The sequence below is a fragment of the Manacus candei genome, unplaced genomic scaffold (assembly GCF_025592945.1).
Source record: "Manacus candei isolate 608988 ecotype Guabito, Panama unplaced genomic scaffold, ASM2559294v1 h1tg000052l, whole genome shotgun sequence".
Lineage (NCBI taxonomy): Eukaryota > Metazoa > Chordata > Aves > Passeriformes > Pipridae > Manacus > Manacus candei.
The window spans coordinates 2,932,175-2,948,657 of record NW_026138100.1 but is presented as its reverse complement, the minus strand read 5'-3'; the positions used below and the strand labels follow the sequence as shown (position 1 = coordinate 2,948,657).

Genomic DNA, 16,483 nt, shown 5'->3' with positions numbered 1-16,483 from the left:
CTACTCGATCATCTTATTTCTCAAGTCTGTTTAGCAGTTCATTTTATGGAAATGTATACTTAGTACATGTGTGTGGAGAGAAGGCATGTATTTCTAAATAAATAAGGAATTTTGCATTGGGTAGCAACTGGGAGCATGTGGGCAGGACTGGGAGCCAAGAACATTCAGGGGAGGAGACAGAAAAGCCAGCCAGTGAATTGAGACAATATGGTTTTCAAATTGGGGAACTGGTTTCCAGACTATGGAGCTTGAAGGAGTGCTTTTAATTGGTTGCAGACCTAGCTGTCACAGTAACAGCCAGTCCAACTGGATTGGGTCAAGCTACTTCTGACACAGTCCTCTTGAGAAAGCATACAGCTTTCTGAAGCTACAGAAATTCTGTAAGCTCATCCCTGGTACAGTTTTGCTGAAGCAGGACCCATTGTATTGCCTCATTTTCACATGTTAGAGGTGGAGACCATTTGATAATGAAGAAAAAGTGTCATTATAAGGAGTATTTTTGGCCACGATTATAATCTTAGAAAGAAAAGAGGTAGTGAAGAAGGATGGCTTATGGGTAAAAGGAATTCGTTTCCCTTAGATTAAAGAGGACTTCTAGTACAATATGTTAAAAGAAATGGCGGTTACAAAAAAAGTCTTCCTCTCTTTACACTGACTCCCATAGCATAGCACAACATATTACATATATAATTAAAATACAATAAATGCACAATAAAATTAATCCTTATTAAAACAGTAGAATAAAGTCAGCACCAGTGCATTTCTATAATTAAACAATTATTCTGAATCCTGCTATTTTTCTTGTAAGCCTCATACTATTAACTGACTGCAATTATTTAGGACCCTTAAAACTCTGGTTTAGATTTATGTTTCATTAGTCTCCACCCACCCTACCCATATTGACTGCATTCATCAACTTGATGGCTTGCCCAAGTAAAGTGTCTTATATTTTGCAAGTGCCCTTTTTTTCAAATTGAGTTAGATGCAGTATTCCTATTAATCAGATCTGTAATGCAGGGGTTTGAGTAGTCACTTATTTCTGTAATGCTCTGCTCCCTTCCAACTCATGCATATTTATCTTTTGGTTTCCCACATCCTGAGTTTTGTACAACAGGCAGGAGCAAGAGCTCTGATACATCTTTCCTGTAAGGTGAAAGAACATACTTTGTAAATCAGCTACTCTCACGTGGAAAGTCATTAATAATTATCTGTTGATGACCATCCATCTATTTCTCCCTGCTCCCTGAAGGCAGAGTTGGAGCTGCAGCTGTGAGCAAAGCCAGCTTTCCACCAAAGGGGTGAGGGGTGTAAAAGGTGATGAAGCAGAGGATGCAGGGAGGTACCCTCACCCCTGACTCTTAGGCATGACTAGTCCTTGCAAAACCATCTTACACCTGCAGCTGGGCATCTCTCAGCAAACATCCAGCCCTCCCTGCTTTTCAGTATACCACATTATCTTGGGCTGTAGCATACAAAAAAAAAATCCTAGATCTTCTTCAGTGTAATTAATTGCTCCAGCGGACCACTCCAGGTAAGGCACAGGAGTGCCTACAGCCTGGAGCATGTGGGAGATGGGGGTTTGGCAGCCTGCATGAGGCATTGACTTAGAGCTAGGGTGGCAGCAAGCAGCCTTTCATATAAATACAGGGCAAGGTTCAAATTCATATCCCTGAATTTTGAAGCAAGAAGCCTAAGATGTTCTCAAACACAGCTCAGAAAGATGGTTACATTTGACAGCAAAAAGAGGCCAGGTTTTTAGGTCTTCAAGACAGAATTTTTGTAGAGAAGGCTGTGAATTGGGGCAGAGCTTGAAGCAGAAGTTTGCCTCAGGCCCAGCAGTTGGTCTCAAAGCAAATGGAAGAGGCTGATTTTGTTTTCTGCACAGTATGTAGCCGAACCTATTGTCTAACGTGCTGTGGTTTACTACGGTCTACACAGATTAAAAAAGCAATTAGACTAATTCATGGAAGAAAAATCTGTGAAGGGATATTAAACACAGAGGTACAGATCTTCTCTGAAAGCATTACTTAACTACAAGTCATTCAAAGGTGAGAAAGTGTCCCTAAAAACTAATCACCATATGATTTCTCTGGTCTGTATACTTTTCCCAAGGTGTTCATGAAGAGACACTGTTGGAGACAAGATACTGGGCTAGATGGATCTTTGGTGATACTCTGCAGGACCTTGGTTACATCTTTTGTAGGGAAAAGAAAGTGGATGTTTGCTAATATTAGCATCTGATGAATCAGTACAGTTTTATCAATTTCAGCAGCAATTGATCTGAAAAATGAGACCACTAATGTGAAAAAAAATCATAGTATGCATAACTAAAGCCAGTAGAAACTTTCCAGCCATGACTAGTAGTAGTGCTTTTCCTCATTGCAAAAAAATGATAGGGAAATGAGGGCTCTAAGGCTATTTAATTGTGAAGAATCAATTAGATAAATGTGTACTCCTTTTGATTTGCTGGGTTTTTTAAATTATACAGCTGCAGACATTATGGAAGCTGTGAGTATTTATATCTCCACTGTATGTGGGCAACACTAAGAAATATTAGTTCAATAAGCATAATGATAGCTGTACTCAAATCAAAACGAAGTTGTCAAAAAAAAAAGAAAAACCTCTTATTTATTTCCTTAATAGACATTTCTATGGTACTCATCATGGCAGAAAGAGAGTGCTGAATACTTTGAGGAAGATTAAATTATTTGTAATTATACCACAAGTGGAAGCTTTTAACCAATGGAAAAAAAAAAAGTGGAGCTACCCTGAGATTAATCGCTCTCACTGAGATGACTACTAAATTTTTTTAGGTAATGGTGTGAACTTCCCCAGGACCTTTCATCCACACTTTCAAAATATTTTACAGGCACTGATGAAATTTAGCCTCATAACACCTGTGAAAAATAAGCATCATTATTCCAACTGCACCAATAAAGAAGCTGAGATATAAAGAAAACACATGTGGAAATCGCAATAATCTTGTATTTCAAGGAATTCAGAAAAACTGAACTCTACAGCAGAAAACCATGGAAGAATGCACCATGCATTTATCTTTGCAGGCACACTTACCCAAGATTCTGCCTAAGCTATGAATGAACACCCTCAGGTATACTATCAATGCATAGTTAAATTCTGTTCTTTTCCCCTTAAGAGATCAACAGCAATGAAAATAATAACACTTTCACTTGTATATATGTAGAATATATATAATGTTCATATGTAAAGTGTATATACACATACATAGCTCTGCTTCCAGTGGAAAAGATCATTCTGGTACAATTGTGGTGTTTGCAAATACACTTCTTTTCACATATAGCACATATTTCCATTTTTATTTCCCTCCATTCTCAGTGCTTTTTCTGCCTCAAAGATTCCCCCTGGCAATTTGAACCTGTCCTCAACTCCTCAGTTACTAAAATCCCAGATGCTTTTTCAGTGGCAGCTTGTCATTAAGATGCCAGTTTTAACACTCTTCCATTTAAAAAGATCAGCCCCTTGGTCCTGCAATCAGCTCCATATGTATTGACCCTCTCAGAGATCTGTCCACTCCAATGCAATTTCAACAATTGTCCTTAAATGTGAAATGTTGAACGGTTCCTGATTTAGCTTTTACATTGGAAAATGAGCTAAAAGAAGCTGCAAGGCCCACAAGCTACCATTTGCCATGATGGATATGGAAGAGAATGTTTAATGCTGAGTTTTTTCCTCTGTTACCTTGTTGTCCCTCACCTCACTTCACTCATTATCTCTTCTTCACCTATTTTCCCCCAGTGCTGCCTCACATACCATTAGCAGAAGATGTATAACAGGTTAGCAAATAAAGAGTATGTTAATTGGTGCCATCCATGTCTTATAAACCAAATTATATTTTTTCAACAAAATAATTAAAGTGGTTTGAGGTGGTAATGTGCATCTTGATATATGCATCTCCTCCAGACCTTACATGCCCTTTTTTATTCCTTCTGTACTGGCTAATATTCTGACTTTGCAATGTAAGAAAAGCAGCTAATGGTTGCTGAATTCTAGACCAGGACATTCAGCTGAAGGACCCTTGTGAAACTTGCAGCTGGACAAGGAGCAAGTGCTGCCCTTCACTTCTGACAGAGATCACCTTGCAAGGTTTATTTTTTGTAAGAAAGAGGGTAAATTTCTCTTCTAGCTCCTTATCTGTCTGCCTATGAAAGACATTCCACATTTACTTCCAATTTCTATTGAAAATCTGATTCTTCAGTTTTGCCGAAAACACTGCAGCTGGGACTACCCTCTTTCTCAGGGAATGACAGTGAATTCAGGAGACTCTACCCCAGAACAGTTTCTGAAGCAGCTGGAAAGTGAGTGACTGCTTCTGAGAGTGAGTTAAAGCACTCAGGTGAGCTTCTAGCTCTGAATTGGCTCTCTGCCCTGACTAAATAGGTGCACTTGTGGAAATTTTAATGAAGAAAAAGTTTCCCACCTACCTTCTGCAGTGCCAGTACTGTGTTAGGGTTGCAGCATTTGTACCAAATGGATTTTAAAATAGAGGCAAATGGTGTGACTCCAATTCCTGCTGCAATACACACACTGACTTGGTAGTGGAAGATATCTGTGGTTGCAGATCCATATGGTCCGTCCACAGCCAGTCTACAGCAACAAGACATTTAGACAAGGGTCAACAAAACATGAAATGGTAGAAAGGTTAACATTTGTTGGGCTACGTATTTTCAAAACTGAATTTCTGTTAAAATAAAAGAGAAAAGGCATGTTTAAGATGGCATAGAAATTGCTCTTACAAATACATTTAATTTTCATTGGGTGTCATTTAATAGCAAAGCAACTGTCTTTTCTGAAATGAGAGAACAAGAGCACCCATGTGGATTTGGGGCTTGGCCATCTATTTAAGCATGCAATTGCAATTTTCTGGCTTTCTGGAATGTGATTAGTCATATAATTGCATGTCCAAATTTAGCTGTGGAATTTGCATATTTAATTACGAATTACTGAAAAGCATCCTGTTTTAGAGCTTTATTTGCTATATTATATATATATCAAAGTAAAGAGGAACAGATTATATTAATAATTTTGAAAAGTTCTGTATTTGAGTTAAAGTAATAACAGAGAAGGCAAGAAAGAGGTCATTGTATGCAGGGAAACTATTATTTTCTCAGCTCTTATGTATTTCAGGAATACATTTTTGGCAATAATACTGTACTTAGTATTTGATGTAAAGGCAAAATGTGTAAGGGGAAATGCTTGTTTATGCTACTACCTCCTATAACCAATGTTGCTGATGCTAAGGAATTAATTTTGGTCAAAATTAGAGATGAAAAAGATTATCGAGTCACCAGATTCATTCCTTTAGCTACATGAAATGTAAATATGCACAGGACTTTGTAGTGCTCTTTCCAGACTGTTTTTATACAACATGCATGCTCTGGAACATGGTTTCACTAACACCAGTCCTTAGAAAAAAGAAGTTCTTTCTTTTTCTTTCTTTCTTTCTTTCTTTCTTTCTTTCTTTCTTCCTTTCTTCCTTTCTTTCTTTCTTCCTTTCTTCCTTTCTTCCTTTCTTCCTTTCTTCCTTTCTTTTCTTTTTCACTCTTTCTCATTTAATGTTGTTTTGTGCTCTTTATTGCAGGAATCATCCTTAAAATTCATCTTAAATACTAGAACCCTGAGCTTTTTGAGCACTCAAAGCTTCCTGTAAAATATGGTTCATTTGTGGTATATATGTAAAATGCCTAAGAAACGCTTTTAGGTAAGTTTCTATGTAGTGAGCTTCAGAGCAATTCTCATTGTTGTCAGTAGATTGAGAAAAAAATTGATCTGGAAGGAATTTCAAGAGATTGTCTAGTTTGTCTCTGTGCTATAAGACAGGTTCAATTATTTCCAAATCATTCCTTAGAGAGATTTGTCTAGTAAGTCTGCTCCTAAATCCTCAGGTGACCAAGATCCCATCATTGGTTTGAATGCCTTGCTCAGCCATAGCTAGAGAGCTTAACCAAATACAAAGCCTTAGAGAAGTAAGGAGGAGAAAGAGAAGGAGGAGAAACTGAGCTTTGCAACTCATCCATTTGATCTAGAGAGAATGGAGTAAGGTAGGAAGATAGTAAACAAAGTGACAAAAAAAATATTACATTTTCCAAGGAGGAGTAGAATATAGGGCTATAGACTCTCTAGGTATGGTTTGGATTGTCCATATTCTCTTAGTCCATGTCTACAATTTCATTAAAAAAAAAATTATACTTTTTGGGAAGAGAGGAGAAATATTTAGTTTTGAAAAAATATCCTTAATGCATTCTATGATTATTTTTAGAATTTAAGCATTTTCTGATCAGCATGATTGTGTAGTATTCCTGACTGTAACAGAAATCAGATTTTGGGACAATGTACTAAATAAGCAATTAAGTGAGCCAAAAGCCTGAAGAGGCATAATATGGAACTTGATTATTTTCATGGGAATAGTCAATTCTATGGTCTTATCTCCAAAATTAGTCAGAAATCACAACCAAATGTCTTTGCTACCTATATAAATGCATGTATTATATTTATTTTATATTTATTTTAATATTTTTTATTAATTAAAAAATGCATATTTTAATTTTAGAACCTTACCTAATCATTGAGTTGCTAGTTCTTCTGTCCTCTGCTCAATTTCTGCTGTATGTTATTTTTTAGTATAGTCCCCAATTTGGTGTTTATCTTTAGATATTGAAACTTGTGAAAAAGACCTGTTTTTTGCTTTATTGCTAGCTTAACTATTGAATTATTTCTTTTAGTATATTGCAAGAAAGCAACTGAATGATGTCATTAGTCACCCTAACAAGAATAAAAAGAAGAGTCTTTGTATATGAGAGTGCTGTTAATTTCAACCCTGCATTGTGGCAAGCAACATTTGATAAGATTTTTCTCTTTTCTCATTTTTTACACTTGTTGTCAGTCACTTTGAACTATTTTTGCTCTAGTTCTGCTGAAATAGCATATTTCTCATTCCAGTTGCCTTTAACAAAGGCATGGCTTTCATTTCTAATTCTTATTAACAGATATGCAAGGACTGAAACAAACTTTCTTCTCTGTGCCCACTCTCTAGTATACCCCTGTAGCTCAGTTGTGCCTGTAAACTTTGCAGGGGGAAATAAGTCCCTCTGGTCTCAGGCCCTATACACTCCATCAGAATTTAAATGATCCTGTGCTAATCTCTTCTTTGCTTAAAATCTCCCCTATTCCTGCAAGTAGTGCAGGAGTAGATCTACATGGTTTGAATCCATTACACACAGAGCCAGAGGCTTAGCTGGTTAAGTCAGGATGACTCCATTAACTTCAGAGGATCCCTACTAACTTGCAACAACAAAGCATGAACCTTTGCTTGTATTAAGATGACACAGATAACAGAATGTGAACACAAATAACCTTTATAAAGTAAAGTAGGGTTGAGGGAGGCTATTGAAAAGAAGTAAGGTTCAGGCAGAAGTGTCAGGGACTACCTAAGTAACTGAAAGGAAAAAAGGACTGGAATTTTGGATGGCAGGTGATGGGTGCCATCACAGCATAAGCATACAGGCACAAAGCTAGCAGACAGCTTCCAGCATCATTTTAATTCACCTATTAAACACCTATTTGTCAAAATAGGTATCTTTAGGTGTAGATATAGATGTTAGAAGTCTAGATGGTAGCAACAGAGATAGAGATATTAATAGGGACTTTAAATCTTGGATTAGTCATCACACATTGGTAGCTGCTGACCCCAATTCATAGCAGTTTATTTGTGGGATTTTTATTTGTGGGTTTTTTTTGGCATAATGTTGTATTTATGGACCCGAAGTACAATCTAATACTGTATCATAAAGAACATATACAAAATTAATTAAAGTTAAAATGTTAACATTTATTTTAAAATGTAGAGGTAACATTTTAAAATTTATTTTTTATTATTCAAACCTTGGTAACATCCACAGTTCCTTGAAAGCCTTTTCCTCTGCTCCGAAGGCCTTGAAAAGGGCAGCAGTCCAATCCCCAACAAGGCGTATGTGAACACTGAAGTAGTCCTCCTCAGGAGCTGAGGTGAGGGTGAAAGGGTGCCACTCCAGCAGTGAGACAGATGGGCACTGTAGAAAGATATATTGACCAGGTCCCATTTTAAAGCCATGTTTCTTCATGTGAAGCTCAAGGACTCCAGAGGAATGTGTCACCACCTAAACAATAATAAAAGGACCTGTTTTATTTTCTTTCAGAGGAATAAATGTTTGTTTTCCTTAGGTTACAGGTGACTTTGCAATCATGTTGATGCAAATTGGGATGCACAGTGATTTTTAACCTGCAAGTTGCTGCCCAATAGCTTGAGAGCATGTACAGTATATATCGTGGGGCAGCTTGCCTTCTGAGTGTAAGGGAGAGGAAAGGTTGTAGCAATTCAAAAATTTGTCAACTTTCTTAGTATAACCTGTGCAAAAGTATTTCTTAATTGATTAGAATAATCTCTCAGTTTTACTCTCATGTAACACCTCTAACATTATGGAATTATGAAGAAAAAGGCAAGGTGAGCTCAATTCTAATATACTTTTATAAAGTGGTAATCTCAGTTAAGCAGCAGTTTTATGTATCACACATTGAGATTCTCAGGTCACAGCCACTCTGTGAAATCAGCAGCAAGACTTATCCAACCTGCTGCTCCCCTCACACAAGATATGCCTGTTTCTGATCCCGAGCTTGATAGGTGTGGACTCGGCTGCTTCAATAGCATCATTCTACATCCATTCTGCTGTGACTTACATAGGCCCTTGGCACATAGAGATATTTACAGCTGGGAGAAATTGTTACAGTAGTATTAGTGAAGCTTCTGCTATATATGTTAACTGATAATATAATCCTTCATCTCCTTGGGAGCCTCCATATTTTAAAGTAAAAACTGTGTACTACTGAAGTCGAGGTCGTCTCTGGCATTAACTGCACTGGAACATGGTTTTAGTTCATTGAAAAGAGAGGCCCTCTGCACAAATATTTGTGTTATGGTGGTGTAAAGTCTCGTACTTCATTAATCAAGTTTGGTTCCATATGGAATACTCTTATGGACTTGCTTTTGGAATAAATGCAAAGCCTAAAATCAATACTTGGCTGAAACCATGGTAATGATGGAAGAGTTGCTGAAGCTAGGAGTGAAAAATGATGTCCTAATATAGAAAAGTTACCTATAAATGATAAAGAAGTCATTGACATAATGTTTTTTTCCTTAATGCAGACATGCAAACTATGTCACATACCTTAGTAATGACCACCTCCTGCTGAAATCTCCAAAGCCTAACAGTTCTTTCACAGATATACAACACCATAGGGCTTAAAACCCACTTCCAAGCCTGTAGAAAATTGTGTATTAAAAAAACAACATTTATTTGAATGTCAACAAAAATACTTTTCTGGTTTAAATCAGCAGGTAACCTAAAATGAAATTACTTGATTTTCTTCTGTGATTTTTTGGTTTGTCTTTCTCAGTAGAGTATTTTTGTTGCTGCTGTAGCAGTTCTGGCTTTCTTGTAGAACAGACATATGGGACTCCCTCACAAACACACCCCAAAAATGATGCTAACATCTATCTGTACTCTGGCCAAGAAGAGTCCTTTAAAATCTTTTCCAACTAAAAGGAAAAATGATTAATCTATTTAGGTGTTACATATAGATCTCATTGGACTTGAAGCCGTATAGATGCATACATTTATACAATATTACCCATAGCCTTACTATTTTTCTTCTCTTCAAAGTCTAAAGTATTTTGGAGATATCAGATAGAAATAACTCTTACTATCAGCTGTGAGTTTTCTGATGGTGCATGAGAAAATATTAAGTCCCAAATATTCAGTTAGAGGCATGGGATACATTTCCATTTAATCCATTAGTCAACTCTGTATCAATAAGTGATTTTATTTTTTTTTTTTTGATCTAGGATACTAAACTGGTCATACTTTAAGTATTGCAGATGATTGCTATGCTTATACTTGCTAATCGTATGTACTGATCACTGTAACAATCAGAGATTCTTGGCTATTCAAGTATACTAGCTGATGATTTCACTGAGTTGCACTGATAGCTAAGATAATTAGATGTAATTGAATCTTCATGATTTAAAAATAATCTTTTTTTTTTTCTGAGAAGAGATACTGTTTTATATCCACTTTTGTTAGTTGCACAGCTCGTTCTAGCAAACCGAATACTCCACAATCACGTAGCTTTTAAAATCTCCAAAGAATAACTTTACTTGCTGAAACATTGACTTTGCTCCACAAGCTGGGTAACAGGGGTTATAAAGTATGTTTTATGAGAAGCAAGCCGTAAAATTATGTGGCTTCCTTAGAAAGTGCTAAGAGGATGGAGCAGCAATTTCCCAAGGTTAAGTCTTGAAAATTAAATTTAAAAGAAACCTGCATGATTTAATAATGGGAAGAAACCAGCATAAGCCAAAAGATTCTCAGTTAAAGCAGAAACTCAACATATCCGTTGTCCCTAAATACTACAGGTGTCTCTGCACAGTGGGTAATCTTATGTTTTGAATATATTTGCATATATCAAGCAACAATAATGATGAGATCTGTTTTTCCTCCCTTTCATTTGTGCTACCTGTAAATAAAAGCACGTGACAGGAATGATAAGGTTGCAGGCTACCCTGTGCGAGAGCTCAGCTGATATTTTAAATGTGCCATTATTCCAGTGCAATGGAGCATTCAATCCAAGATGTCTTTTGGCTGGGTTGGGACAACAGAGCATCCACCAGGAGCAATAGGCTCCTAAGAAACATGGCTCTGGCTGGCTAATCAGGTCATTAGTATTCTTGCCCAAGTAGTGTTTCCTTCTGTAATGAGAATGAACTGAGATGGGGCAGTGATGGCTCAGGAGAGGCTATGAGGGTAAAAGTTAGGTGCCCCAGGTGCAAGAGAAGTGCTTCATCGCCCTCAGCAGGAGCCAGATTGGGCTCCTTCCTACCTAGTGAAATATGAAGCAGGGGAGCAGATGTGGCATGAGAGACTCCAGCATGGTAGCCTCTCCCAGGAGCCATGGCCAGCGGGATGTGCACTCCTGTCACTTCACACAACCCCAATTGTGCACAAGGCAGTTCCCTCCCTGCTCAGTCCCACCTGTGCCTGCCCCTGCCAGTGCTGCAGAAGCCTTACCATGGCTTTTTAACCTCTGAATAGATTTCTGCTATTTATCTGTGGTGTCTAGCAGGTATCACACCACAGCACATTACCCATCCAGCAAGGCACTGTTCATATAGATGATCTATATGCCATATAGTATTATTACAATTCATTTAAAGTAATGTGACTTTTCAAGTATGGCCCTGGGTAGGCAGGAAAGTGTGACAAAATAGGTTTAACACAGAGAAGTGGAAGTTCTTTCCAGCTAGTTTTATGATAATGAATGTCAAGACATGCTATTGGAAGCAGGCTTGTGTCTGTATTCATGGTGTGCAGCCATGTATTGATTTTTATGGTGACATTGTAGCTGAAATTTTTAGAGAGGCATTCATTTTCTCATTAATATGCAGGTTGGATAGTGGCTAACAATAGTTTAGTTTAAGAAAAATCTATGTCAGCCGTTAAAAGAGCTACCAGAAACTGAATGCTAATTTTCCTCCTTTAGGATTTCTTTTGGTATGTTTTCTCTTTTTGGAAGAAACAACAAAAACTTGCATATGAGCAAGCTAAATCTTGAGCCGAAAATGTTGAATGATTTTGTTTGTATGCAAGACATCTGACATACTGTACAAATCTGCTACTTAATTACCCCCTGTGGATTTGCAATCTTGTTCTAGCAAAACCACCCTTCCATGGGACATTTTTCCTGCCTTTTGCCTTTCCCTTTCATAATTCATTGTTTCAAATTCTCTCCTTTTTACCTAACTTAAGACATCAAGGCTGGACAATATGAAGCGTTTGCCCCAAAGCAAGGACATAATTTTCTCTCCAGCTTATTCTCCCTTGGTATTTAAACTGTCCATACTAAAGTACTATTAGTTAAAATAGTAATATTAATTTGCATCCCGAGCTTTACAGTCCCATTGTATTTCCATGTCTCTACCCTCATAAGGTTTTCTCTTGGAGGCTATCTTTTGTGCAATGAATACATCAAGGATATTGGTGATACTAAATACTTAAAAATAAATGTACGCAACAGATTTAAATAGAGAACAATGCTGATATTCATACCCTTCAAAGAGAATGTTCACTAACTAAAGGGTCTTCCAAAAATAAAAATTAGTATTAATGACACCAAAATTGTATACAACACTCTTCATCTGTACCTGTCTATATTGATTATAAAGGAGGTTGGGATCACTATCTTAATGCATGGGGAGAAGTCATGGAACAGGAATGTGAAACTACTCTCTAAATATGACACTAAGTGCCAGTCACTGGCATACGCTCCAACCCCCTGCTTCCTAAGACATTTAGCCTCCCAAGGAAGGACATAAAGTTAAAAACAGAAGACAAACATCACTCTTACCACAGGTTTATTGCCGGAAAACTGAGGCAAAGGGCACTGAGTGGCATTCTCCCATTCCCAGTAGTGATCTTTACAGTAAGTGACATTGTGAAGCAGCAGACTCTGAGGCGTCTGACCTCGGACAAGCTGACTTAAAACAAAAATGTTCATCAGTGATATGCTTCTTTCCAAGGTTTCTGTGCATCTCTAGGTTTTGCACTAGTAGTCAAATGCCAATTGTGAGATAAATGAGAGTTCAAGAACTGGCCATTTCAATCCTGTTCTCTCTCCTGTTCAAATTACCTTTCCTTTAGTTTTGCCATGACTTTTTGACCAAAGGCAAGAACTGTATTATAGTATTAGTATACATCAATGCAGCTGAACTGCAGAGAGTCCTTGCATAGGAAATGTACATTTTGCAGTATGTGGCAAAATTTGATTTCCAAGTTCTCTGGAGCAGGCTCTTTGACCTCTGTATTTGAGCATCTGGTATTGTTTAGTAAAATGATAAAATTTAATAGTGACAAACCTCTCTTTCCTTTACTGCTTTCTAAATGCATTTTTAAAAGCTACAAATAAAGTTGGAGGAGTGTAATTAGATGTATACTCTCAAAACATATTAAATTCTAGCTTCTTTACTTCTGAGAACGTTAATGATGTGAATTTTTCCAAAGATATCAATCCTGAGTGTTCAGTTTAAATGGGTTTCAGCTGGTGTTGATTATGGTAGAGAAGGAAGATTTTTATGAGGAAACCCTGTTTTTTTCGTATAGTTTCTCTCAATTTTCCATTCCATACTTAGTTTGGCTCTGCCACCAGTTCAGACAGAAACACAGAAAAGCAGGTAGGCTTGAGTGAGTTTTGTTTCACCACCTGAGAAGGACAAAGAAGTGGGAAATGGATGAAACCTTGGGGTTTGACTCCTTTTCATAAACAAGGTAGTGGTAGGTATGTGCTGGGACCAGAGGAAACTGCTCTGTTGCAGTGCACTCCCAGCCTGGAGCAAATAGCTCATTCATTGAATGGTATTGGTAGGGCTGTTAAATAAGTGTCCACTTTTCAGGGAAATATCTTGCTGAGGAATGTTGTTCAGCTAGCTAGCTAAAGGGAGCTTACAAAGCTGAAGGTTTTAAAGGGTTCATCATGGTTGTTTGAAGTTAGATTCTAAAAGTTCTGCCAGAGAGAGAGGACAGGGGATTATTTTAATCAGGCTGGGATACAGTTTACAGCATTTGTTTGCAGCTCTGCCTCACAGTGTTTGCTGGCAGCTCTACCTCTGTAAATTGACTAATTAATTGGGCCAGTTTCAGGAATGCTGAGAGCCAAAGTGGATGTGGCAACTCCCAAACCACAAGGAAAGAGGTGAGAAAAGTAACACACCACAAAATATTGTACTGGCCTGTTGCCTGCCTCATGGTGATGCCATCCATGTACCTCCAGAAAACAGAAACATGCACACAGTGCTGTGGGTTTGAAAGTTCCTCTGTGTCAAACAGTAACGGTCTGTATGTATTTTAGTGGTGGACAATATAATCTGAATGTGTGAAATAGATATAAAAAGTGTATTATGATAACAAGGACAGGCTGATGGGGTTTTTAGCAATCTGGTCTAGTGGGAGGTGTCCCTTCCCATGGCAGAGGACTTGGAGCTAGGTGATCATTAAGGTCCCTTCTAACACAAACCATTCTGTGCTTCTGTGAAAACCGAATGACTGCCCTCAGATCTGAAAAGCTTTACTACTGATTGCAGCCATGTGTACAGTAGCTAGTAAGCAGGAAAAGATCTGTGTTTCATCTCAAACTGTGTACATATACCCCATGTAGTTTATGCAGACACCTACCCCATACCATGGATTATTAAACCAGTGAAGAAAACCACAAAGAGGTGATGGATATACCAGAACACCTCATAGCATGACCTTCTGATGAGCTCAGTGGATGAAGTCATTATTAGAATTAAAGCCACAGTTATCACAACTCCAGTTATTCCAGCTATGGTGGTTAGTACTTCTCCTGTTGTGTTCTAGAATAAGAATACATTATTAGTATTAGTAGTAGTAGTTATTGTTGTTATAATTGTTATTTTTATTACTATTTCTTTTACTGTTACTATGGTTACTGTTGCTGCTATTAGATGTGATGGCAAAAGCTAAGATATATTTTCAGCATAGAAACAAAACCAGAACAAGACATGGAGGCAAGACAAACCTTCATTTTATCACAGAACAGCACAGAAAACCATTCCTCTGCTCCATTTCCACTCAGGCTTATCCCAAACAGATATGCAAATGTTTGCTGACCCTTATTTTTTCAGGAATCGAAAGGAGGAAATTAGACAGTCTCATTAGGACTTTTATCAATTTTGTTTACATAAAAGGGCCTCAGAAAAAAAAAGAAAAATTATTAGAGAAATGAAGAGATTAGACCTAGAAATGTAATAAGCAAAACAGCATTAGATACCAGCTTATTCATGTGAGGGTGTTAAAGTGAGGTGCTAAGACACCTGCAACCACAAAGGTGGGGAACTCTTTTGTGCTTACTTTACTTCAAAGTAAGGGTTGTAGGGTTGTAGCAGCCCTGAAATGGTGCACAAAAATGGCATACTCTCTTCTATTTAGACAACATATCTTGTTTACTTGTTCCTTTCATTTATCTGGAGATAGATTGCATAATACTTGGGTTTATTTTTTTAAAGACATATTTATTTTTATGCTTTTCAGTGATGAAATGTTCCTTCAGTGAACAAGTTCCTTCCTGTTCATGACTCACAGACATCAGCACAGGTCTGGTACATCTGTCTAAACCCACCAAAATAAACTAAAGTGAGAGTGAAGGGGTATTTTGAACACAACAGTCAGATGCTGATTCCAGTTATAAAGTGCACATTGTGAAGAACGATGATAAAAATCTCACATGCAAGATGAGAATCAAACTAAATGTGCCAGCAGAGTGTAACTGAAGTCCCCATTTGGCCTGCAAAGCATGTATATGTGTTTTCCTGGTGCTGATGCACAGGAATGCAGGAGCTCAGCATGTCTTCTGGGTCCTGAGTTGGTTCTACAGGTTAATACACTAGGAGAAAAAAAACACCCTATATTGTACTTGTAAAGTGCACTTATTTGATATGGAAATCCTAGAGGTGAGAAAATTCCACAATGCCATTTTTACAGTCACTTTTTACAGTAAAATCATTCTTTCAAATGTTCACGCTTGACAGCACACAGTACAGTTTCAAATTGGTACCTGTGAAGAGTGTGTTCAGATCCTATTACATACTAACAGGATTGATCTAGGTGATATTTTGAACATTTCCACTACAGTGGCTAGTTTGAATGTTGAGATGAAACAAGGAAAAATGTCAGAGACACTTAGTACATTACTTCTACGGGAGTAGGATGAAACTGAAAAGAAAGCCTGAGTTGTTGATCTCAGAATTTATTCTCTGAAGTTAGAAGCAATCTTTGGTTTGCTTTCCTTCATAATTTATGAATTCTGAGTGTAGCTACTGAGACACAAGTGGGTGATAAAAGAAATATAAATATTAGAGGTTAGAGTAAAATCTAGGCTGTAAATTGAAAGGTAATTGTGGAGTATATTACTGGGAAAGGATCTCGAAAATTTCTAGCCTACCTCCTCAAGGGTATTTAGGATCTTAATGCTAATTAGAGGTCTACCTCACAATTATATTACCATGGGAATGCTCAGTGGAGAAAAAAATGCATACTGAAAGATGGTAAGTTCCTGTTCAGAGCCGTGAGCTTTGTTCTGCTCCTGAGGATCATGTCACGTGCATGCAGTAAAAGTGGTCACTGAAAGACTGTGCAGCTAAGCCCTTAGCTTGCTGTCCTCTTTTGATAAACCTGACTACTTTGTCTATACTAACATGGAGACTTTTCCATTCATACCATTGACTGCATTAATTTGCTTGATTTTCTTCAAATTTGAGAATTGTTTACTTGTTTGCTTTGAAAGATGAAAAAACCCACACTATCTAAACTGGAGAGGAACTAAGAAAAAGCAGAACAAGCCTTCC

General features: G+C 37.6%; 1 protein-coding gene across 1 annotated transcript in view; it reads right to left on the bottom strand.

The window, feature by feature from the left end:
• The window catches only part of NOX3 (NADPH oxidase 3), a 37,942-nt gene that overhangs the window by 8,817 nt on the left and 12,642 nt on the right, over positions 1-16,483 (bottom strand). Inside the window, exons 6-10 of the mRNA XM_051801682.1 lie at positions 14,292-14,473; positions 12,472-12,601; positions 9,237-9,329; positions 7,918-8,171; positions 4,461-4,623 (exon numbers count right to left, since the gene is read on the bottom strand). Of these exons, the coding sequence (XP_051657642.1) occupies positions 4,461-4,623; positions 7,918-8,171; positions 9,237-9,329; positions 12,472-12,601; positions 14,292-14,473 (822 nt within the window). The remainder of the gene's footprint in view (positions 1-4,460; positions 4,624-7,917; positions 8,172-9,236; positions 9,330-12,471; positions 12,602-14,291; positions 14,474-16,483) is intronic.